This window comes from Zosterops lateralis (genome assembly GCF_965231275.1).
Source record: "Zosterops lateralis genome assembly, chromosome: 2".
NCBI classification, from domain to species: Eukaryota; Metazoa; Chordata; class Aves; order Passeriformes; family Zosteropidae; genus Zosterops; species Zosterops lateralis.
In genome coordinates, this window is record NC_139763.1 from 36,542,656 (window position 1) to 36,569,788 (window position 27,133).

General features: G+C 35.8%; 1 protein-coding gene across 1 annotated transcript in view; it reads left to right on the forward strand.

Annotated features, from left to right (window-relative positions):
• The window catches only part of NALF1 (NALCN channel auxiliary factor 1), a gene marked incomplete at its 3' end in the record, with an annotated part of 430,899 nt that overhangs the window by 394,133 nt on the left and 9,633 nt on the right, over positions 1–27,133 (forward strand). The window contains exon 2 of the mRNA XM_083854367.1: positions 23,355–23,526. Coding sequence (XP_083710493.1) covers positions 23,355–23,526 — 172 coding nt within the window. The remainder of the gene's footprint in view (positions 1–23,354; positions 23,527–27,133) is intronic.

A 27,133-nucleotide genomic window follows, 5' to 3' on the forward strand; every position in this document is an offset into this window, starting at 1 on the left:
TTACTGCACTGAGCTGCCTGTAGAGATGTAATCTATCCCTGGCTCAGAGCAGGAAAAGGGCAGGCTTAAGGGGAGCAGTGCAACTTTTTTTCTCTTTAAAGCATAGTGGGGTGTTCACTGCTCTCATAACACGCATGACTGGGGCAGGACACAAACCTGTGAGTCTGTTATCCTCAGATGGACAGGGACGTATGAACCTTTCCTTCCTCACCTGTCTTCCCCCAGCTGGAAGCCAGGCATACAGGCAGACCTCCAGGCTCTTGCCGATTGGGCTGACATGACCAGTCCTAACTTCTATTGCATTTGGTCAATTAAAAAATAAATAAATAAAAAACAGAACTACCGACCTCTGCTTTTGTTAGACATCACTTGGAGTACTGCATCCAAGTCTAGGGTCCTCAGCATAAGAAATGGACTTGTTAGAAGGGGGCAGAGGAGCCACAAAGATAAACAGAGAGATGGAATGCCTCTCACACAAAGACAGGCTGAGAGACCTGGGGCTGTTTCAGTCTGGACGAGAGAAGACTTTGGGGACACCACATTGTGATATTTCATAGCTTACGGAGGCTTATAAAAAGGAGGGACAGAGACTTTTTATATGGGCAGATAGTGACAGGGTAAGGGACAAAGGTTTTAAACTGAAAGAGGGCAGGTTTAGATTAGACAATAGGAAAAAGTCCTGTAGTGAGAGGGGTGGTGAGGCACAGGAACAGGTTGCCCAGAGAAAATGTGGACGGCCCATCCCTGGAAGGAGAGATTGGATGGAGCCCTGAGCAACCTGATCTGAGTGGCATCTCTGTCTGTGAAAGGGGCTTGGAACTAGAGGGTCTTTAAGGTCCCTTGCAACCCTTACCATTCTATGGTTCTATGAACCTAGGTGGCAAGTGTTATCCTTGAACAGGCCTTCTCTTCACTTACTAGTATTGTTATAGTGCAGTGTTGGTTTTTTTTTGTTTTGTTTTTTTTGGGTTTTTTTTTGTTTGTTTGTTTGTTTGTTTGTTTGTTTGTTTTTAGTTCTGAGACTACATTCCTTGTTCAGTTTTGCTTGAAAGCGCAGACAATAGGTACAGAATAATTAGACAACTGACTGACCAGAGATGACACGCAGGTATAAAATGCACTTGTGTAGAAAATATCATTGAAAGAAAAGAAAAAGACCTTTTTGCAAACAGAAGAACTCTGCAGTGAAATATTTATATTAAAAAGATTACATTTTATGAAGCTTCCTAAAAATACTGAGAGTTGAAATTAATCCATTGTGTCCAAATGAGGAAGCCAATATGAAAACAGTTTTGGTATACACAGCCTTTTAACTTCAGTTGGTTTCCCCAGTTCCTGTTCTATACTTTGAAGTTGTACTACAAAAGAAGGCTTAATTCTCAACTTTCTCACTGATCCTGTAGGGCTGAGATAAACCAAAATACAGATCATGTTAGAAGAAAAAGTAATTTTCTAGAAAACGAAAATGTTAGTAACATTCTCAGTCTGACTTTTTTCAGAATGAGAATGGAGACAGCACATGAAACAAAGCAAAACATTTTATAACTTCATTCAGTCTCCTGGATGCATTTACACAAATGTCCATTACACATTCTGATTTTTTAAATATATTGCATAATGATACTGTATATTCATTATAGGGATATGAATGGTTCTCAACAGTTCCTTCAGTTCAGGCATATTCAATGACAAAACATAATTCAGCACCGAGATAAGTGTTGCAATCAAATAATTGCTTAATAGCTTAAGGACAATGTGGTCCTCAAAGAAAAAAAAGATGCTATATTTATTTCCTAGGATGTATCATTTTTTATTTAAAGCAAACCTATATTTTATGACAAGAATAATTTACAATTAAGTTTTAATTTAACAGACATTATTGATCTAAGACCCGAAAGGATTTAATTATTTTTTTCTAAATTTGCTTTCACTCACCTTGTTTCCAACTTAATTAATTACATTGTGTGCCCTCAGCACTGTTGTGTTTAATTAGAATGCAGGAGAAAAAGATTTTGCTTTAAAATCTTACATTATCTCATATATGCTTATTTATGGAAAAGCATTTGTGAGTGGATGTAGAGCAGCTCAGTCACTGTAAATGAAGTAGAAATCAGACTCTTTGTGTGTATATGCATTATTTTAATGGATTATTATTAGCCTCTCATATTCACATTTATTGACCTTTTACTCTCTCCTACTGTTTGTATATTTGTCAAACACTTTTTCTGTCTTCCTGTAGGTGGTGAGAGTTACCCAGTGTTGACAATGCCTTTGAAAACTTGAATTTAAAAGTATAAAATATCTACACAGAGCTGCACCACACTGGAAATTGTTAACATTAGGCAGTTATAATTAAATTACGTAATGGAATTATGTTTTAAGTAACAGGAGGATACAATACGTGATTGTTAGTAACAAACTCTTTATCCTGACTTGTGTTTTGCTAGTGCTGGTTTGTCTGCTCTTTCGAAACTTTCCCTACTCCCTACTTGCAAATTCTTTTTTCATCTTTTTTTTTAAAGAAATTGAGGAAACAACTACATAAATCTAGCAAATCTTGTGACAGCTGCCATATTTTACAATTTCAATCAGAATCCATAAAAAATAGTGTTTTCTTTGAAGTTTGAAGTTATATTGGGTTAAGAATAATCAAATCATTTGACTATACAATAAACTCCTCTTTTCTTAAAAAAGAGTCTATTTATAAATTGTAGAAGAGTTTAGGGAGTATGTTTAAATTCACTCTCCATCATCTCAAACTTTTTAGTAAATTTAGTAACTACATGAATAGTAATTTTGCATGAATTCAGATATTTTCTATCACTACATAAGGGAAAAAAAATTCTTTTTTTCTAATTTTCTGAAAAAAAGTAAAGAAAACTGATGGATCAGGCTAAAAAGGAAATAAAATACTTTCTCTGAACATGACTGCTAACTATATATAAGTAAGGATAAATATTGAGTGATGGTTTCTGAAGTTTAGAGAGTCTAATAGCAGTCTAATGATATCTAAATGGAGGCCATTAAGAAAACAAATACAAGCTCTTTACAGCAAAAAGATAACAGACATAACTTAAAACAAAAGAGATTCCAAAATATAATCAGAAGATATTTTTTACCCATGAGAACCATTAGGAGTGGAACAGGGAGCCTCTGCAGGCTCCATCTTTGGTGAGGAGGTTCAAGAAAAATCCCTGAGCAACTTACTGTTATCTCACAAGTGGCTCTGATTTGAGGAAGGGAGTGCTCTAGAAATCTCCTGAGGTCCTTTCCCACGTGGAATATTCAATGAATCTATTTCATGATCCTCCAGACTTGCTCCAAAACTACCATATCATATAGTCTTTTGTGACCATTTTTGTAATGAGAGCATGTCTTCATTCAGTACATGTCTCATCGACCACAAACGTTGTTGAAATCAGATCCTCAATTTGATTCTCCATTTTGTAAAAGTGAACCTTCAACATAATATTTTATAAGAGTACACAATAATTAATCTAGCTTTGTGATTTTCTCAGTCTCAGTCTTGGGTTTTCAAATGTTTGGAATAGGTAATGTTAAAACATGACTTCGCATATGCTTAAAAAGACACCACTCCATGATACACTGTCTTCTGTTAGACAAAGGAAATACAAATCCTTTGTATTTGACTGACTCAATCAGTCAGTCAGTCAATCAATCATGTAAGTCAGTGATTTGTTCTGTGGTTCAGTAAACAAACAATTTAACTAATAATGTTCATAGAATTTTTGAGGACTATAAAACAATTCAGAATTAACACAAAATTGATGAGTACATGTAAAGCAATTAATCATAATATAAATCAATTAATCACAGGTACTAGAGTGTATAAAGAGAAAAATATTGCTCTTAGTTTTTCTCTAATATTTCCTAGCAATTTTTCTGAAATGATGAATTCTGATCTCTCCTTTCTTGTGTCTTTTGCTTATAGACTATTTCAACATAAATAAGACCAGGACGAATGAATCAGTTTCCTGATAAAATAATAAGAGTTGCTCATTATTGCATTGAAATGAGTCTTTGTCTTACCCTGTCCTTCAGGAAAAAAAAAAGATAATCAACTGTCTTCATTATAAGATTTGTCAGCATGATAGAGCTAATATTAATGCATTTTAAATTGAAAATAAATAGCAGGGCTGACATTTATATACAATGGTGGAATGTGACAGGGTAGCGTATGCGGTGATGTGTGTCATTGGCTGATGCAGACTGAACACATTATCCCCACTGCTCTTTCTGTGCATAAATCAGTGTAATTATTTAATCTTTAATTTTAAACAATTACCACTTTTCTTTAGCTCCTGAATTTTTTTTTTACAGGAGCAAGATGGACACTGGAATTATTTTTTCATCTCACAAGGAGGACTTGTATTTTTGCTATATAATTTCTCTCATCAGGACTTCCTGATGGGAGAAATTATATAGCAAATTTTGACATGAAATTACTTTGTACGGTTTGTTGCAAAGTCCTTGGCATGTCTTTTAACTGGCCATGTTTAATTCAAAAGCAGAGTTGTATGCCAAAAGAGTTATTCCTAATTTTGTGGCTAAAGCATTTTTGGAATGAGAGTTTACCAATAATATTGCAAGTGGCCAAATTCTAACATATTTTTGAGCTACTTAGAAGAGGTTAAATTTACAGACAAAGAGTACCCCTAAATCCACCTAAAGTCCCAAAGTCTAATTGTTTGCATGGATGTATGCCCTTTAATGGAACAATTTTATATTAAAAATCACAAACAGAACCAAATTTAACAATGGATAAATTTCTCTATAATAAGTTTTTGTAGGGAAAATGCTACATTATCCAAATACAGATATATCATTGCATTCTGTGATTCACTTGTGCCATGATCTGTGGATGTAAGGCAAAACTGCCCAGTGAAATAAATTTTAATAAACCTTCTTTACTATTTGGATCTATTTCAAATCCTTAGAATCAGTAGCAGTTTACCAATAGCATGTGAATAAATATATTCCCTAATATAGGAGTTTATAGCAGGGAAGAATAATCTCTTTAAATCTCTGCATCCCTAAGGTAGCTAGAGTCTTTCAACAGGTGAGTCATAGTTAGAGCCAGTATGTCTCTGTTGATTACGCAGAAACTGAAACAGAAGATGACCCTGGCATCTGAAATGCCTAGCTAGTAATACTTCATTAACAATTTAACTGATATTATCTCCACCTCTGCAATACAAGTACAGCCTTACTTGAGCTAAGAATAAAACTTGCTTTTAGAGACTGGAGACATGAATTCCACCTGCACTTCCCTTTCCAATAGTTAAAGCACAGCCTAAGATTATTTTGTGCTGAGAAGTGTTTGAGACAGCTGCAATTCCACAAAGTGTATCAAGAGAGATTCAAAAAAAAAAAAAAACAAAAAAAACCAAACAAACAAACAAAAAAAAAACAACCAAACCCTAAACCTGTATTTGACAAAAGAGATCCAAAATGAGAGAGTCAAGTGTAGAGACTTAAATAACTACATTTTAAATTGTTGTACCCAAAAGAAAAAGTCTGTTTTGTAGTTCCTTATTTCTGGTCGGAGTATTGTAGACAACAGAAGTGAGGTGACATCAAACTGGGGAGAGTGGAGATAGCGAAATACATCTCTGCATTTTGAAGTGATACTTGCAAAGAATGGAATGAATTTAAAGAGAGAGGGGCCATCACACATGATGCTGTATTTCCTCAGCCTCCTTAGCCCTTTCTTTCTCCTTTTCTCTTGTACCACTCTGTCCAATTGTGTTAACTGAACATGCCTTTTAAAAATATTAAAAATTAACTTCTGTCTTGACAATTACATTTTGAATTAAGTTCTTCAAAGATTCTTCACAAACAGGACTGGGAAATCTTACTTATTATTCAGTTTGCAATGGCACATACAAGCTCCTGGCACTAGAGATTGTTTTGCTGATGTTGAAAGCAAGGTCCAGAACAGCAGGGTTAGCAAGTGTTCCTTCTGAAGTGTATCCTGGGATTCTGTACATTAACCTAGATGCCTGATCTGATGAACTGGTGACAGACTTTAGAATTTTCCATCTTGTATTTCCTACTACACTGAGTGGTAAAGGTGGAGTGTTTCAATAGTCACACCAGATGGATGGTCATATGGAAGGACATTGAGAGCCTTTGGCTTTGACTGACCCTCTGGCCAGGTCCTATGGCGCACTTCTTTCTTGCAGACTTGGAGTCTCCCATAAACACATGTTCCAGGGGAGGTTTTGATTGGCTATCATGAGAAATGTCTTCCTTAAAAGGATACTCATGCACTTGAACAGACAATCTATCTGGAAACTGGAAGTCTTAAAAAAACTTGTTGATGAGGTGTTTAGGAACATGGTTTAGTAGGGGACTTGGCACTGTAAAGTTGATGATTGGACTTGATGACCTTAGAGGTCTTTTCTATTCTTAATTATTCTGTGAATCAGTTCTTCATGCTGGTTTGAACCATGATTCTTTCCCTCCATTCTCATGTTCTCATGTTCTGAGCTTTTCCTCTCCCTAAAACTCAGATGGATCTTCTGGCCTCTTGCCATCCTGTGATATTCCAACTGACAATTTCCCACAAACAGGATTTTCATTAAGGTTGATTAATGCAGACACTCTTTCCTTAAATATTTTTTCATGTTATTGCTGGTCCACAGAGCATAAAGATACAACATGGGACCAATTAGCTCTATAAGAAAATAGTGCCCAAATGCCTTTAAGCCACATAAAACCAAGTCACAAGGAGTGACCAAGAAGAGTGAAGTTCCTGTTCTCGTAACCTCCAGGAAAATGGTTTACTGAGAAATCCCAGTAAGTTATATTGTCACTATTCTCCAAAATGAGGCTGTCTCACAACTCTGTTCAAAATCAACTTCAATTACAACACAATGTAATATTCCAAATTGTCACCTGTTTATTTGAGACTAATAGTTCTGGAAACAAATACAGTAGAAAGATTTTTTTATTACAATGTCCAGACTACAACAGTATAAACCAAACAGGTTTTGTCTAGTTTGACAGACTTTGGGAATTCAGCATGTCTTGGGCTTCTGACTTTGTGACCAGTTTTCTTGTATCATTTTAACTATATAAGGGCTGCAGGAGTCACCAAATCTGTTACATGCAATGGGATTTTTTGTGGTTTAACACCCATAAAAACACATGACTGAAAACAGATTTGATTTTTAAAACATGAAAAAATTAAAATTTACATAAAAATTTAAAAATCAAAATGTAACTTTAGAAAAATATTTTAGCTCTAGACTTGTCAGTAGTCTCCTTCATTGTTGGATTTTGTCTATCGCAGTTAATCTAAGTAGTGTAACTGGGCCCTGAATCTGATCAGGAATTGTGGTTCCTATACAAATCTGTGAATAAATAGTAATTAAATATGAGTGCATTTACTGCTAGTGAACAAGGACAGAACTGAAAGCAAAATATGAGGTCAAAAAAAAAATCAGCTAGCACAGCACAGCATAGTTGGGAACTAATTTAGTATAGATAAGTCACTAAGAAGGAAAAAAGTAGACAGGGGAGATTTGCTAAATTTCCAAGCAGCTTGTTAGTATTCATGAGAGCGGATCCTTAGTAATTATCATGACACACAGACAGTTCTCAGCCTAGATGAAGGATTCTGTGTGTCAATCATTGAAAATGTAATCACATCCCCCCCCCCAAAAAAAAAAAAAAAAAAAAAAAAAAAAGAGACGTCTGAGGCTGGTTTCTGAGATTAAGCAACTTTGAAGGAATTTTGAACTTTAGAATTTTTAGAACTTTAATGGTAAAGGAGCATAGGAGCTTAGTGTATTATTTTCTCATTCTGCTGAAGAGAAAAATTTTACTACTGTACTCAGCGTTTGTCAGGCAATGCCCAAAATACTGGGTTTGATTTTGTTTCCTGTTCTACAAAAAGGTTCAGACTTGCTAGAGAAGGTCCAGAGAAGGGCATAAAAATGATCAACGGGGAACCTTCCATAGGAGGAAAGGCTGAAAATCAGCCTTGAGATGAAAAGATTTAATGGATACCTCTATGGAGACATTACATTTACATGATGTTACATTAGATTTAATGGAGACATTACTACGTTCCAGTATTTAAAGTGTGTTATACTTGTTAAGGAAGATGGAGGCTTCCTGTCATAGTTTAAGCCCAGCTGGAAATTACATACCATGAAGCTGCTCACTCAACCTTCCACTCTGTCCCTCACACTAGTGGAATGAGGAGGAGAACCAAAATAAAACTTTTAGGTTGAGATAAGAATAGCTAGATAATTAAAAATAAAGTAAAATACACTGGTAATGGTAAATTCTAGCAATAATGATAATAAATAGGAAAAAGTAAGTGGTGCACAATGCAATTGCTCACCACCAGGTGACCGACGTCAGAGCCCTCTTCCCAAACCCAGATCAGCCCCCACTTCAGGGTAACTTCTCCCATTTATATTCCAGGCCTGATGTTCTGTGGTGTGGAACATCACTTTGGGTCACCTGTCCTGGCTATGCTTCTTCCCAGTTTCTTTTTTGCACTCCTCACTGGCAGAGCATGACTTAGGAGAAACACAATTTAGCAAAAGACCAAAACATCAGAGTGTTATCAACACAATCCTCATTCAAAATCCAAAACACAGCACTGTAACAGCTACTGAGAAGAAATTAGCTCTGCCCTAGCTCAAACCAGGACACTTCCTTTTTAAAAGGAGTCACCTGGAAAAGACAAAGGGTAATGAACACAGGTTACTTCTGAGGAGTTTCCAGTTTAGTACAAGAGGAAAATTTTTCACAATAAGAAAAATCAGTCATTGGGATAATCTCATCAGGGAAGCGGGGGACACTTAAGGTTCATCTGGAGACAGTGCTGGGCCATGTTGTCTATATTGTTGCTGAGAAAGGCTGGACCAACTTACTATTGATCTATTAATGTTTTAAGATAATTCACAGGCTTGCCATTGTGCAGATTGCTATCAGCAAGGCTGAGATGAAGAAAAGCAGCTGATCGCAGAAAAAATTATTTGGTTCTGTGTTTTTATCCCATCACATATTCTACAAAATACCATTGTGTACAGCACAAGATGACAGACTATGCTGTCAGTGCTGAGTTCCTAAGACATTATTGGTATTCATAAGCACAACACCTGAATAAAAAAAAAGAAAAAAAAAAAAGAAAAAAAAAAGAAAAGAAAAGAAAAAAAAGAATAAAACCTGTCAATATGAGGAGAAATCTAGCTTAATCAAAATGAAAATTAGCTAGATCACAGGCTAGCAGAGAAAGATCTACAATTACTGTGTTGAGTGCATTTCGGAAAGAGGTATTTTGGAGGAGTCAAAGGAAAACTACCAGACATAATGGGTTTTGATTAAGGAACAAAAAGTTTTTAAAAGTGACAGGCAAAGCTTAAAAATAGCTATGTTTTCAAAAGTTTTAAAGTGTCTAAATTCCAAACAAATTTAAAGTTCAAAAGTAGTTTGGACTAATTTTAAATAATTTTAATCTGGCCTAATTTTTAATAAAGTTCTGTTAATATTTAAATAGTGTTTTTTGCTTTTAAACCATTTTGATTACATTTTCTATATTTTTCTGCTTTTCTTTTTTCCCAGTCATGTCTGAAGAATGTCACACAGGCAACATGGTGTGTGCTTCTGATGTTCCAGCTGGCCAGAAGTCATCTAAATGTGCAGGTTTAAGCTGCACATTAACTTTAAGTCTATGAATTAACAGTGCTGCACAAAAAGACATAAGGCTTCCTTACACCTCATTCCCAATTATTCTCTTCTCCCACGCTTGCAATTCACAAGGCTGGATCACAGATCTAATTCAGCTGAGAATGAAATCAGTAAAAAAGACCTAATCTTGTAAGGACTTGTATTATAAAAAAGCTAATCTGTTTTCCTTTGTAATTTATCCTTCAGGATTTTTTTTTCTTTTATTAAGTATTTAAGGTCTCCTTTTAGTATATTAGACACAAATCTTTTTACCTTATTTTATTAAACAAAATGGGCAAATCAGACCAAGAATTTCCAATGGCTGCTTTTGTAAGTTTCCCTTACATTGGCTTTGACAACAAATATTGAGTGCGCAGTCAACAAGGAATAGAAGCTTACAAAGTCTTCTGAACCTGTAGTTATGCTTTGGACACACATAAATAAAAGCCAAAACCTGATTTATTCACAGTTGTCTCCCACTGAAATGCAGAGTAATTCCTTAGATGGCAGCAGCCCACAGGACAACAGTCACCCACAGGGCTTTATAAATTAGCCATCCCATCCACAATCCTATTCCCATGGTAGTCAGCAATAGCCTGTGCAGAGGAAAAAGCCAGAAATTTCAGAATAAGGCACTGTAAGGCATCCAAGCCAGAATAAGGCACTATAAGGCATTCAAGCCACCTTGTATGCATCTGCATTTTAAGTATCTAATACTGTAATTATCCTGAAGTAAGTCATGTAAATGCCTTTACATATGCAGAGAAAAGCCTAGAAGTTCCTCAAAAAGAGACTCAAGTACGCCTCTGCAAAGTATGTAAGGTGAACTGAGTTTTGCACTCTGAAGGTCTACAAAAATATTTTGCTCTAGAAAGTATGCCCTGGTCTTACCTTGGAAAGATCATTTTCTGAATCTTGTTCTCAAGAAAATACTGCTCTCTGACTGCCAATCCCACACATTGCATGGAAAAATATTTCCCTCTATTTTTTCAAAAGTTATATTTTTCAATTTCATTACTCCTTTGACTCTCGTTTCTGCAACATAAAACAACAAGATCAGAAAATTGTCCTCCTCTCTACACTCCTATAATTTTATAGATCTTTTTCTGTCATCTTTTATTTTTTCTGAAATTTCATGACTTAAACTTTCAGTCTTTCTTCAGAGATCCCAATGACAGAAATGCTGTCATCTCTAATTCTCTGCCTCCCTTTTGATGTGGGGTTATCTATTCTGGGTGGAGTATTTCAGGTAGGCATGTGGCATTGGCTGTGCAGTAGACTTTTTCTATCTTATTTCTCAAGTGTCATAAATCCAACTTATCTTTTCCACCTGCAACTGCACAGAGCTCACTGAAGAGCAAGATCCAGATAATTTTCCAAGACTGACACATTAAACATAAAATCCCTTATGGCATGCAAATAGATAAAATTTTCTTCACAAAAATTCTTTTCTTTCAATTTTTCAGCACTGAACTTCATCAAGTTTTCCGTTCACCTGAAGCTTAATTTCCTTTTTTGAACTTCATTAAGTTTTTTCTTTCAATATACGTTTTTCTTTTTATTTAGCTTTTTTTCTAATTCATTAATACATCAATAAGCAAAACATCGAATATATATGAACGTCTGAGACACTCTACTTTTAACTTTTTGTACTGATGAAAGCTGATTTTTTTCTCTTTTGTTTCCCGCTACCCGTTTTGTATACGTAACTGCATAAAACCCCCCAAACAATAATAATTTTATTTGTTTATTACCTTTCTTTAGAAAACTGATTAATAAGTTTTTGAAAAACTAAATAAATTGCCATCAGGATGACATTTTTATTTTTGTGCTTTGGAGGAGTTTTAATTCATTAGAGAGAGAATATACCTTTGTAGAGATGATGTTGTTTAGCCTTTCTCATATCACCATTGACACTCAATTTTATTATTCCACTTATAAATTTTAAGCAACTTATTTGCTTTCAGGTATGTCTGTGGCTTACTTGTCAGAGAGTTTCTGAATGACAGGGAATCATTCTGAGGTACAAAGTAAAATATTTGCTACTGTCAAACCTTCTAATCTATTAACTTTTTTTTAATGACAGACAGTACAATTTCTGGTTGCACATCTGAGGTTTTCATCTCAGGCTCTTTGGTAGTCTTCCAATATTGTCTTCTATTTGCTGAAGAAGTTGTAGCAACAACAAATAAAAGTAAATTTGAAGGGCAAAATATTTTCCCTGATGCTACTGACCTATGTAAATTGTTGGATGTGTCAGCAACTAGTTACATTCAGACTTGACCCAATGTACCACAGGACATCATCTAAGAAAAACTGCGATGGAGTAAATATTTGAAAATCAAAGAACAAACAACACTTGTTCAAAAAGAAAAAGTTCCCTTTACAACAGCTTGGATAAATACCAGTTTTGCATAGCTCAGGTGAGCCCCTAAGACAAGAGGGGGCAAATGTTACTGTACTGGCAAAGTCAAATACATATAATACTATAAAAACAGTGTGGTAGTGATGTAATGTATTCATTGCAAGCTCATCCTGTTTCTTTTGGGTGTAGCTCTTCTACAATATCTCTGTGGAATACACAGTGTCTTCTTGGGTATTGTTATTGCATACCAATCAGAGATGGAATACAAATGAATTATTAAAAACACTGAACTCCAAATCCTCTTATTCTCCTAAGATGGCACCAGATTTAACAGAGAGCCTCTAAAGCCTGTAAATAAATTGATATTGATATCTAATTTATAACAAGAATATAGAATTTTCAGAATAATTCTAAAATTGAGATAGCATCATATAATCCAACAGGATCAAATATAAAGAATTTTTTAGCAAACACTGCACACTATGATACTGTGTTTTATTCAGCTTCCCACAAAAGTACTTCACCAAGCAATGAAAGTATTTTGATATTTCAGATAAAAGCATATACTTAAATTTAATACTATTAAAGAGGATGGAAATTGGGCAGAGAAAAACAAGGAATATTTCTCTTTATGGAGAAAGTTGCTGGTACAGCCATTCACAGAACAGTATCACACTCATTATGCAATTAGACAAGATGAGGGTTTTTTTAGCTGAAAACAGTACCTAATATGACTTTACTTGAAATTTCCAATTTTCAGTCTAGCATAAAAAAACTTTTTTCTTCCTGGAAGAGGCATGCAGAATAAATTCCAATATCAGGCACTTTGAAGACAAGTATCATATTCATTGTAAATACTGTTAAAATCAGCTACAGAATTGTATAGTAGTGCTAAAAGCTGACCCTTTCCTCTCAGGCTGGAATCAATGAGACATTCCTGGATCTTCTCTGGAAACTCTCAAAGCACAACCAAGTTTGAAGGAAATAGACCTATTTTTTCCTTCCAAAAATTTCCAGGCATTGATATGAGGACAGATTAGACTACTGCTAACACAGAAAATGTTTGGAAAAAATAAACAAGCATTTGCATTTTGGAAATGCAGGATAAGAAAAGAGGAAATCAAGAAAAAATAGTAGATAAGAAGAGAAAAGAACTGTGTCATTCATATCTTCTTGACAACTGAGTGAAGCAAATATGCTCCGATTGAGCAAAAGACCAGCTTTTATCAGTTAGAAAGGCTAATGACCTCACTTATTTCAGAGACACTAAAAGTGTGTTTACTTTTCTGCTCACTTAACCGCTTTGAATTCTGCACCCATGATTAACTTGTGGTCTCACTCTTCAGCATTCAATGAAAAATTGTATAGTCTATGAGCTCTCAAAGACTGCAGACTATGGCTAGCAGTACCTGTTGACTATGCACCAATCCCATCATCAGAAAGTTCTTGAGAATTTTTTTTTTACTACCAAGTCTCAAATCTCATGCTCTAAATCTAAACCTTTCTCAAAGTGATACCTATATCACTTTGTCCTAGACAAAGCCTGATGAATCCCTTCTTCCACTATGTATAAGGCATGACCACTGGTCTGGCAGTCAGAATTAGGTAGAAGTTGCACTGTCTTGTCTTCAATGGAATCATAATTCCATACCTCATTTTTGGTTTGTTTTGGGGATTTTTGGTGGCATTGTTTCTTTGTTTGTTTGGTTTTGGTTGTGGGTTTTTTTTTTTTCTTTTTTTTTTGTGTTTTGTTTTTGTTTTGTTTTGTTTTGTTTTTTGGGGTTTATTTGTGGTGGGTTTTTTTGTTTGTTTGGGTTTTTTTAATATATTTCAGGCCCTAAAACATTTGTCTTATGTCTACTGCCTAAGAAATTTTCTTCTTTCTACTCCCTGAATGCTCAAGATGAAAAATCAATATTTAAGTTGAATAAGTTTTATGCATAAACAAGTTACAATTCCAAATGGAAAGAGAAATTTGAGGCATTGGACACTTTTTCTCTGTGTATGTTTGTATCAGCTTATGGCAAGCCCCCTCATCTGCCAGGAGTCTGCTTTGGCTGTTGCAAGTTGATTGGAAGCCCTCAGAACCCATAAGGGATTCTCTCTTCTGAGTGATGATGGAGATTAGAAGGCAGTAAAACTCAGGTCCTTAATTAGAGAAAGCAAAGGATATAAAGACTCTCCTTATCTCCTGCATACACTGTTATCAGTGGTATCAATCTTCTGAATACTGTCATGGTGAGCTGATTTACACAGACTATCACTTCAGAAATGAAGCAGAGCAGAGTTAAACAAAAATACTTTTCAGTCTTAACATATCGTTTGGTTCATGAATTCAGATGTAATTTTAGAAGGCTGTAAAACTTTAAAAGAGGTTCCTGACCATTGTGAGCTGACTTGAAATCAGTGAATCCTAATTTTTCTGGGGAAGCTGACTAGACATTTTAAAGATTATTATTTTGGGGTTCTTTTTCATCATTTGAACATTTTAATATAGTTTATGATTAGATGGGATACTATTAAGCTCACAAAATCAAAGACTAGTGCCTTATTTTTTTTAAACAGATTACTTATTTCCATAATGAGTTATTTAATCTTCAGTTTTCTTTAAGCTCACCCAAAGGGATGTTTATGATCTTCAAAAGAAAGCTTTCCTGCTATATTAAGCAACAGCTAAAACTGAATTCTGATACAGAGGATGAGTTCAGGTTTTAGGGCATTATAAAACAACACTGAAGTTAATCATCATGATGACCTCAGTTGATTGGATGGCTAACCACAAGAAAGACAGGACTGGTGGATCAGGTTTTTGCATGTTTGTGCCTTGCAGAAGCTTGATTTATTTTGGCAGATAGAAACATTATAGATCTCTCCTATTGCACATACACTTTCTCTTTAAGGTTAACAAGGTGCGACATTGATACCGTCTCCTCTGCAGTTTCTCCTGAGAGAAGACATCAAATCAAAGAAACATGTTTCTATTAGGAGCCAGCATATTTGCATCTTTCAGTTCATCATTTCCAGTATAAACAACAAAGATGTGAGAAGAGCAGCTTGCTATTCCACATCTGTATTTCATTAAAAGAAAATCTGTTACATAGCAACGTAACATTACATTGTTACTTATGAACTGAAGCTGAGATCAACAATATTCTGGCAAATAAGTTTCAACCTTGGTTTACTTTTTCTCTATCTTCAAATAAAATAGCATATGCATCTTTCCCATGAAATTATTCATATAATGGGTAAAAAAGGGAAAGAAACAAGTATGTCTATTTAATTAAGGAAACACCAAAAATTTTTGCTTTGTAACACAATAGTTTGTATTCTGTGGCATCAAGATCTCAATAAATATTAAAATATTTATCTTATGATATTACATCCATGAAGATACAGAAAATATTCATTATAATAAAATACAAACAAAATCAAAAGTTAAAATAGCTACAAAACAAATGTGTTTGTTCCCAATTTAAAATTAAACTTCAGGCATAAGTATCCATAATATGAAATAGATACTGTCATTTCCTAGTACAGTCTTATAAAACAAGGAATTTTAAAAATGCACATAGAATGGAATAACTGGAAAATATAATATCTGTTGTACAGACATTGTTGATAATTTTTTGTTCATTCTAGATCAGATTTAAAAAAAAAAAAATAAATCAGAATCTAAATTCTCCAGAAAAAAAAAGGTGGGCGTAGGAGTGAGGGTTGGTGTGAGTGCATATAGAAAACAACTTCTCCAACAAGCAGAACACCTAGGAATCAATATCAATAAATAAAACACAATAATGTGCCATATATTTAAATGAACAGTTTATGAGGAATGTTTGTGTGTACAAACAGAATGAGAATAGTTTATATATTTGGAAATAAATATTTGAAACCTAATGAAAAATAATTTCCCAGTAAAAATTATTTGATTTTGACAGTACTGAAACAAAATGAAAATTATAACTCATGAAAAAAAAAATCTCTTTTTAGAGACTGTTCCTATAAAATATCTTATTTTCATCCACCCACATATTTGAAAGCCACTTGTTATAACCTTTCCTACTGCATGTAGTGAAGAATATTTCATTACTGATGGTACTCATTGGCAGTACCTCTGATACTCATTGGCAAAGATACCTTGTGGAGTCCTACATGGTCACTGTTACTGCATTATTTGTGTGCTTTGCCAGCCGTATTGTGAGGCTGCTCAAAGTCTCAGAATGGGACTGGAAACAAAGCCTAGCAAAAGAGAAATGCCAACAGCAGTCCTCCAACTCTCAGGGGCAGAAGGCTGTCTATAAAAGCTGATTTTTATTCTATAGTACATATGCGAAATGCAGACTTCCTGAAGTCACACTGCCCTTAATGCTCAAAAATGACAAAGTTCCTTGGGGAGTCCACAGTTGTAACACTACTGTTGTCAAACCCAATCAGGTTTTGTATCAGTTAGCCATCTATATTTCATTTGCACAGTCTATATAAAATGCACTTGTATGCTATCTAACAGACATCTATGCTTGTAAAACATGATATCTCAGGTCCTAAGGCACAAAGCAGACACTGAGACTGACCCAAGTGTTTCCTAAGGAAAATGTACTGCCTCTCAAACCAACACATAATACCGTGGTGACTCAAGTATAAAAAGCTTTTTAGAGGTTGCACTTCTCAGCTGTAGCATTGCTTTGCTGCTGTAAAACATGTAATATTTGAAGTGACTTTTACAGTAAAATATTAATCACTGGAAGAAATAGGTGTGCTCTTCTGAGGTTCCTCATTGCTACATAAAATCCCTAATTGTAATCTCATCTCCTTATTTCCTATATATAATGTTTAATATATTCATCTTTTGCCTGGTCAGTGTTCAGGCACAGTTCTAAGTGAATGAGTGAATATCTTTATTTATGGAAATACGGGTTTGAAAGGTTTTTTAGTCTTTTCTGGTAGGTTTTCTCTAACTCTGTTATTGACAACACTTCAGCTCATGAAGTATTACTACTGTTCTTAACACCTACACTTGGAGATTGTGGAATACCAAAAAAAAAAAAAAAAAAGCTAAAATGAAGGAAAGGAAGTTAGGCTGAAGCAGATACTTTAATAACATTTCATAGAAATGTTGAAATGAGGGCCCTCAAAACACAACATTATGGCTGTGGTAAAGTCACAGAATACTGCGTAGACTACAATTCATCCAGGCTCAACAGCAAAAAAAAAAAAAAAAGGAAAATAAACCATGGGACTTAAACATATGGCCCAACTTTAAATGCGCATATAATGCCTTTAAATAGTTCAAACATTCATAACTCTATGAGTCAGGCAAAGATTAGGTATGTGAAATAAACATCACCCTTTGCATATAAGAGATACCTTTTGTACTAGAATCTTTAGGGTTACAAAAAATTGTATGCTATAGCTGAGGCTCACAGGGAACAGATCTCATTGTCCATACACTACTTATTCATTGTCAATGAGTAAACATGTACTAAGCACCACTAAGGTAAAATGTATTAAAACTTGAAGGCCACATCACTATTCATTTTTAAACAAATGTTGTTTCTTCACCCAGTCCTGCTGAAAAAGTTCAGCTTACATAAAAGGTTATTCCATGAATATTCTTGAAAAAATTAAATAATTAGTCAATCACAACCTGACGTACTCCTGAGTATGCAAACAACTGCAGAATTTATCTTAAAATACTCACAAACTTTGGGAGAAGATGAGCTGGAATCATATCACGCTTTCTGAAGGCAATTCCTCTATTTGAAAAAGGTACAATTTTCTGATGTCATTGAAAGTGTCACTGATCAAAACACCTCTCTAGTTCATAACGGGTCTCTGCCTTTCCAACTGGTATATTAAATAATTCTGTTGTGCTCTCTTTGAAGATTTCATTTTCACAGCAAGGAATGGATATGGTTGCATCAGTAAAAAGCAGTTGAAATTTATTTTTATTCAGAAAAACGTACCATTTTGAGAGAGAGAATTTCTGTTATGACATCTCTCTTCCTACTTTCTTTCCCTCCCACCATCCTCCACATGTACACAGTAAGAGCTATTTGATGAATTTTTAAGTTCCCTTTTGTGTAATTATTATGATAGCCCAGCCAATAACATCAAATTTTCCTCAGTGAGGAAAAAAAAAATCTTTTCTATGGAAGATGGTTAAAGTACTTACTGGAAATGGCAGTCGGAAAAAACAGGGGAAGGGACTGAAGCAAGCTGAATTCACCTCTTGAAAACTAGGAAGAAATTACTTTCATAGAGAATGAAACTGATTGAGCTTTTCCATTCTGTTCTACTGACATCTCTCATGCAGTGTGACTCAGATGATTAAGACTACATACTCAATCTGTTTTGACAGAACTTGGGTTATCCAGAATCACATGTATTGTTTGTGTATGGGTGAGTGAGAATGAGATGGGGAGGAAGGGAGACTGTGGGCATACATGCATGGGACATTATCTTCCCACTGGTTTTGTAGTCTTAGCAAATAGAACCACAGAATCAGAGAACCACAGAATCAGAGAACTAAAGAATCATAGAATCATAGAGTGGCCTGGCTGGAGGGGACCTTAAAGGTCATCTTGTTAAAATAATTTTTGTGCAGTTGCCCAGCCAATTGGAAGTCTGCTAGTATATTGAGTGTAGTGACTGCAGTCAGCCAATGCACTGTTCTACCCAGCCATTCTGACCACAATGGGGGCCAGCAGCTCCTGGTCCCTCTCTAGGGGATTAATGCCACAGTATTGACTGAGAACTCTCTCTGGTTGCCTTTCAAGACCAGAAAGAATAACTCAGGCATTGTCTAACCTCATGTGTGATATGAGATACAGAATATCTGAAAAAAAAGACAATACCGGGACTGCCAGTCTCCACAGAGACAAAAATAGGTGTTCCTCCTAATGTCCTAAGAAAAAAGCGCACAATGTGCCCTTTCAGTTTCTCAAAATTCTCCACACACACACATTTGCTTTTTTCATGTTAACTCTGAGTCTTTTTATTATTTCTAATGATTTGACAAGTAGATGCAAGTGTTTGTGATGCTTTCCTTCTTCGAATTGCTGAACATGGTTATTTATGTTAGGTTATTGGTCACTGAATTAATAAAATATTTTTTCTGCTTGAAACTTTTGCAGTAGAAATAAAATGAATGCCAAATAATAAATTATTCGTCTCAAATGATAATAAGCTTTTATCATAATATTGTTCATAATTTAAAACTACCAAGAAGATTTTGACGATGATCATTCTAGGCACTCAGACATATGGATATAGGTTATGAAGCCAGCATTGATTCATACACTTTTGCAAAAGTGCAATCTTAGTTTTTTTCCCTACAGTTACAAAGTAAGGTAAATTTAATTTATTTAAGTGAGCCAAATTGACACTAAATCTTTCTGAGATTTTATATATATGCTTCTCTACATGAAAGATAACTTTATTCTTATGTGATACTTCTATCTTGCCATCACAGTGTCTCATCTAATAATCAGAATTCTATCTCTTTAAAATGCAGTGTCTACAGGTATGTTGATGGCAAAGAGATGACATATTTAGATATATTCAGCTATTTAGTCTATGTATGTGGTTGCCATGATGTATCAATAATCCAGTTTATCTTAGTTCTTTTCCTTGTTAAAAAAGAGTAAAAACAAAACCAACATAAAAACATGAAGGTATTTTCTGTTCTTTGAGTTCAGTTTGCCATATTTCTATTAGGAACTATGATATTTCAAAGGTTTCAATCATCTCCCAGGCCAGCTCAAAACACAAGATCATTCAATTTTTTTTCTACATTATATATATGCAACATGTCTAAAAGACCATAACACATAGAAAAACTTGTAGTTCTGAAAAAATCACAAATCTTCATGTGTTAGTTTTGTTTGGTTTTGGTAGCTTGACTTCAATTAATAAAGTATCTGCTAATAAAAAAATTTTGTCTTCTAAAACTCTGAATTTTTTTTAATCATTAGATTGCCTCTTTTTTCTTCAAAGACTATTGACAATTGCTTATTCTTATATTTTCTCTCTAATGTATGTATCTTTCCTATCTTACAACTCAGCTTAGTTTAGTTTTTGTTAGGAGTTACTTTTTAGCTTTGTTTCCTTTAAATGAGGATATAATACAGTGAGAGCTTCATCCACTGCTGCCACAGCCCCTTTCATTTCTTTGAAATCTAATCAAAGGCATTTGTTTTATTGACTTGAATCTTGAGAAAGTGCATGTTTTGAAAGAGCCTAGAAATTCCAGGAAAGGTAGGAGAGATTATTTGGGATGTTCGTTAGGAAAGCAGGCATTTAAATCATGTCTGTAGTGGTAAGAGCAGAGAGGGATCACATTCTGGCCTACCAACTAACCCAGCACAGCTCAGCTGCAAACACCTACATCATTTTCATTTTTCTCCAGAAAAAGACCGAACTGCTTACTGGGTGCAGTTCTTGGCATACACCTTTTTTCAAACAATGACTGAGCACTCTCTGGAAATGTAGTCATTAACACAGGCCAAAGCTGTGAGGGCAGTGGACTGACAGATAGACACCATGAATGAGCTTTGTATAGGAGTCTGTGTAGCTTTACTGGGTAAAACAGAGCAAAATGAAAGCAAATATTTAAAATATCAATATAGACTACAGACAAGTTTGAAATCAGCTGTAAGGTAAAGAAAATAAGGAAGGATACAGAGTGAAAGGCATTCATCTGAGAAACAGGTCTCAGGAACAGGTATATTCATGCAGTCTTTAGAAATACAGACAAGAATTCAAAAGTAATTTTGAGACAAAGCTGAGGAGTTGTGAATCAGAGCAGGAAGATGATGTCTATGAACAGAGATTGGATACACAAAAATCTTCAAAGACCCCATAATTGCATTATTTACTTCTGCTTCTGAGTAAACATTTTCTGTCTTGCTTCAGTAGATACTTGGTTTTGCTCATTTTCTTTTTACTGTGTATGGTGGACGGTTCCTAAAAACTGATTTACACTTTCAAATATTAATCATAAACCAGCTTACTTCTATTAAATCTGTTTTATGAAGAGAACATGTGAGTTCATACAAAACAGGTCTAAGATCAGGAAAGAACCTCTGTGAATGTATAACTGTTACCAGACCTAGCATTCTTGTTTCCAACCAATTGACTATGATTAGTAATTTAAAAAAGAAAAAACTGTTGCTTTATTTCATCTAACCTTGAATCCTGTGTGCAGTTTTGGGTACCACAGCATAAGAAATACATAAAGCTATTAGTTAGCATCCAAAGGAGGGCAATAAAGATGGTGAAGGGCCTTGAGGAGAAGTCATATGAGAAGTGGCCTGTTCAGCCTGGAGGAGACTGAGGAGACGCCTCATTGCAGTTACAACTTGAGGGGAAGAAAATTGGCAGGCACTGAGTTCTTCTCGGAGGTGACCAGTGACAGGAGCCATGGGAATGGCCTGAAGCTGTGTCAGAGGAGGTTTAGGTAGGAAAAGGTTCTTCACCGAGAGGATGTTTGGGCACTGGAACAGCTCTCCAGGGAAGCGGTCACAGCACTAGCCTGACAGAGTTCAGGAAGTGTGTGGACAATTCATATGGTGTGACTTTTGGGGGTGGTCCTGAGCAGGGACAAGAGTTGAATTCAATAATCCTTGTGGGTCTTTTCCAATGCAGTATATGCTGTGATTTTGTGATTTATTGTTGCACGTGTCAGTAAAGAAACTGAAGCATCAGAAAGGTGGTGGGTGATGTAATCAAAGTTCATTTAAGAACAAAAGGTACACATATTTTGTGGTATTCCTTCTCATTAATCATTTACTGTAGATAAGAAGCCTTAGTAAGCAATTAAATTGAATTTATAATGAAAAAAACCCCATGTTCTACAGAATGCAGTAGGCAAAAACTGTTATAAAAAGATAACCACAAGACATAGATTAGAGATAAAGTCTTCATTTTATCACCTAGCAACCTTACTCATACCTGCCACTGTTGCAAACAATCTAAAGCAAAAGTTTGGTGATTCTGAGGCTACTACATTGAAATTAATTCTACAATTTGCGCTGCTATTGACATTAATAAAATTATAACCAATGAGATGAAACATACTGAACTAAAACCAGATTCTCATCTAGATTGGTCATTTCAGGTATGATTTTTTTAACCTTCTCTGCTTAAAAATTAATCTATAGCTTTCTTTTTTATGACATCATTCCTAGAAAGAATGGAAATGATCAGCTGATTATATTAGTTTTCAGTCTATGTTTAATGCAAGGTAGTAATTAGGATTTTCAGATAATTAAAAAAGACAAAAAAAGATTTCATTTGTTTTTATGTAACAACCTAGACAGCAAGTATCTACACAGTAAGATACTTACTACACAGTACTCCAAAACAGTTAAGTGAAAAATAAAATGGAGAACAAAGAAATCTCTCTGTACTCAGTCACACAGGTTTTTCATTATCTTTATAGCCTGGTGTCCAATCTAATTTTACATGAAACTTTTCCCTGTCCAAAAGAGTTTAATACTAATAATAAACATCATTGTTTGGAAGACAAAAGGTAGCAAAATTTAAAATCATCACGTGTATTTTACTTTTCTGTTAAAATGGCGACAGTAATTGCAATAATCACAAATCCTGCAGCCATGGCTATGCAGCCTCGATGAGTGCATCTTTAAAGAGTTCCTTTTTACCACCCAAATGTAGGCACTGGTTTTCACTGTGGCAGATTTATGCCCTAGTCTACAGCTGTTGGTGTCCAGGTACCCTAATGTATGTTTTCATGCTGTGGACTAGACAAGGTTTTATTTGAAGGGAAGCAGCACCATCTATTGCAACCTGATAGCTTAGCTCTAGATGACATAAAGACAAGACTTTGCCTGAGCCCAGCTTTCAACTCTTTCTTGCATGCACTTTCATAAATGTGTCCTTGTCCAGCTTCAAAGGAGATTACCATCTCACTTACTATATGGTGGTGCAGGGACACGGCTGTGTTCCACACATGCACATGTCTAATAAAAAGTCACATCTAAGAGACATAACTGTTTACAAACTAAGATAATATAATAGCATTTATAATAGCATAATCCTAGTCCTGAATAACTGTTGCTTTTAAATGACTTGGCTGGAGTTTTCATTTCTGAAGTGGTAAGACAGTCAAAAGTTAAGAGCATATTTTATCCAGGTGATATTCTCTCAAAATTTTCTTCCAAAAGCAGCATTAATATAGGTGTGCAGTACAGTATGTTCTTCTAATAATGACAGTGCTATTGTCATCCATCTATATTTCTGGTTCTTCTCTTTTTTCCAGACTGTCTACAAAGCCTGGCTCTGTTCCCAGTATTTTGAAGTCACACAGTTTCACTGCAGCAACAGAATTCCTTGCAAGCAATACTGTTTGGAGGTTCAAACGAGGTGTCCCTTTATATTACCAGACAATGATGATGTCATCTATGGAGGACTATCAAGTTTCATCTGTACAGGTATAGTATAGAAAAACTAATTTCACTTGTTTTCATAATTCTAAATATCATGGATTTAGCGGTCACTCTGAAAGCCTGAAGGTATTCCACATCAGAAAGATTTGTTGGAGGTGCTAGGATTTGAGCTCAGATCTAGTAATGCACAGTTATGTTACAGCCTGCTAGTCATCACCTTTACAAAACAAAATTAGTAGAAAAAAATGTTCTGGATATTTTTTACACTTAATAATTTGCTGGAGGATTTATTTTACTTCAAGTCATGTAATACTCAGAGTAAAGTCGTTGCATGTCATGCAATATTCAGAAAAAAAAAAAGAGAAAGGCAGGTCTAGTTTTCAGCATGTTCACCTTTGTTTGCCTCCATTCTTATGGCAGATGAATCAAGAATCTGAAGCACAGTATTAAAAATTGTGCAGTGGTTCTCAGAAAGTGTTTTAGAAAAGATCTTTCCCTAGTGAAGAAATTTTAGAATCAGTTGTTCACCTGTGAAGAACTGATCTATGTTTGCTTCCTATTGAGTCTGGTTACATTCTGTGAATATTTTTTCTCATTTTAGAAGGTCTTGCTAATGTATATCTTAGGTATCACAGATATTTCTTTCAGGAATAAGTGGGAGTCATCTTGTATTGGTTTCACATTTGCCAATTTCTGTTTCTCAAAATTAGTAGTGGTTTGAGCATCTCCCAGAATCATCTATTCCTTTTCCTGCTCTGAGATAGGATTAAGAGAAAAGCAAAGCAGGCCCAAATTTGAAAGGTATAAAGATAGATTTATTACTAAACACTAAAAGAAGAAATAAGGATTAAAATGAAACCTTCAAAACACTTCTTCTCCCTCCACAACTGTTCACTTTCCCACTGGCAACATAAAGAGACAAAACCTGGAATTCTGGGTCAGTTTACCACCCATAAAATAGTCTTTCCTAAGTTCTTAGGGAGAGGAGCCTCTCTTAGGACTCCCATGGAGACATCACCACAGAAACAGTTCTCTGGTGGTTCCTATGTCATGAATCTTCAGCCTCCTGGGGAAATTCTGCAAACCGTGAAGTCCCTCCCATTTAGCATCTTTCCCATTAGCTGTGCACATGGGCCATATCAGCTTATTTGGGGCACTTTTTAAGGATACTCTTTATCTATCTCCAAAATCATCTTCATCTCAAGAAACAGAGGTCTTCTTTTCCCTAGGGGCAGAGGGCATCTCTCTATCTCTGTCTTGCTCTGTTCAAAATTCTCAATTGGATCACAGCTATGTCCATATGGCTATGACTAGAAGATTGCATCCCCCTAAAAAGCATTCTATATGTGACAGGGATATTTTAGTCCATTCTCCATGGCCTCACAAGAGAAGTCCAGCCCAAACTAGGCAACTCTTCAATCTCCTTCCAATTTAGGACTTTTACTCTCTCTTCACTGAAGTCCAACTAATGTGGCATCTCTCTATGATTCACTCTGTCTGTTCTCTCACTCAGAAAGGGGATTTAATGTTTTGCAAGTTTCATCTGTCAAGGAAAGAGTTAACATCTCGCCCAAGCCTGCAGATGGTTATGTGCTCTATGTGCTCTCTGCTGCCCGCTCTGGCTTCGTGGATGAGGGATGACGGATTTCATGGCCATGATGATGGGGAAGGCTCAGGAACGGCGGCCAGGATCTCAGCAGCCAGGCTGGTGGATGCCTCCCCCCTCCAGCCCTCGGTCTCATGGGGTGGGCCCAGCCCAGCCCAGCCCAGCCCGGGCTTGGAGCTGCTCCTGGGGGGCCTGGGGGGCATCTCCTTTGGCCCGGCCGGCGACAGGGCAGGGCTGAAAGCGGGCTGGATGTCAGTAGTGATGTCAGGACTCCCCTGCCCTGCCTGATGGGGCCAGGCCCGGCTGCACCAGGCCTGTTACCAGGGGCCAGCCCGCCTCTTACCTCGCTCAAATCCCAAAGAAACACAGAGATTCCCTGGAGTGCTCCGATAATTAACCTTGTGTGTTGGCAGAGGCGTGACACCTTTCTAATGGCTGTATCAGCTGTCAATTTTCATGCCTAGTCACTCACTGGTTTAGCTATAACTTTCTCAGACGAATCACTTTTTTTGCTAAACCGGCACACATCCACACAACATTTCAGCTTAAACCAATATTATGTTCAGATTCCCAGTGTCTGGACTATCATCTGAGAATCTTGAAGATATTCAGGCAATTTATTCCCAATAAATTGATAAAAAAGAATTTCAACACTTAGATCATTTGACACCCCCATCCCAATGTCAGAAGTTAAACTGTCTTCACCTCTAGGGGTCCACTGGAAATTTTGATACTAAATAATTGGTTTTACTACTTAAAACCAGAGTCAATTTAAAAAAAAATCCACAAATGTTATATACCATCTCAGATACAGGCATAAGGACCATGGCAACTCACTTCACATTATACCCTGTGTTTAGATTTAAGATGATTCTGGTAGCAAGGCATGTACTGGATTTTTTCTTGGAGATTAAATCTATTGTACACAATCAAGCAATATCCATCCCTATACAAAAGAAAATATAACAAAAAGTGAGCTGAGTTACAATTTCGAATCATCAATAAGGCACTTAGCACTTAATGCATTTTTAAAAACTTAATAACCTTCCAATAGGTATATGCAGTAAGCAAATGAACATTATTTTACAGTTTAAGGTAGTATAGTAGAAGTGAGAGACTTAGGAAAATTTTATTTACCACAGGTACTCAATCTATATGAATGTGAATGTGTTTATGTATATGCCCATGTACACACACACATACACAATGACAAGAAATCAAACCAACAGCAAATAAAATCATCCTGGCATGTACTTCAGAAAATCTGTTAGGAAATACATATCCATCTCTTCATTTTCCTAGTATAACTCATAATACAAATTCCTTCCTAAAACACACAAAATAGATGATTTTGAAAAAATTACTGACCTCTCTGAGTTTGGGATGAAAAAGCAGCTTTAGGGGAGGATTAAACTCATTTTATTGCAGGTACTAATAATGTGGGTATCTACACATAAACTCTGTGACTAAGCTCTCACAAGAGCCATTGGTGTAGTCAGTAGAGCTGAGAGCCATTTAATTCACCCTGAGTAGGCACCTGCACCTGATGAGAGGACTTGCTAACATCACTGGCTCTACTCTGTTTGCTGAAGCTGCTGTTAGTCACCAGGGTCTTATTGCAGACACTTAAAATCAGGATGACCTAAATCTCATCTCAGCAGTCCACTAACAAATATTTGGTTGAAATTTTTTTGTCCTCTCAAGTCCAAACCCAGCAGCAGCAGAGCAGAGACTGTATTCACAGACCCACGAGAGTCAGCATACTGACCCTAGAGAGTTGTGTGCAAGGGAAGATGTTGAGGACAGGTACAAGGCAGCAATTCAAACTCTGTCTGGAATATAGGCCCATTTTCACACTTATTAAGCAGCAGCTCACTGTAAGGGTGCTTCCTGCCACTAAACAATGAGAAATTAGACTATAATCTGCTTCGGGAATAAAGAATTATACTCTCTGCAGCTTAATAAAAACAGATTTGTTTCACGCAAAGTACAGTGAGCTCAACAGCAGACAAAACACTTTACCTCAGCATAGCTTGTGATAGGTAA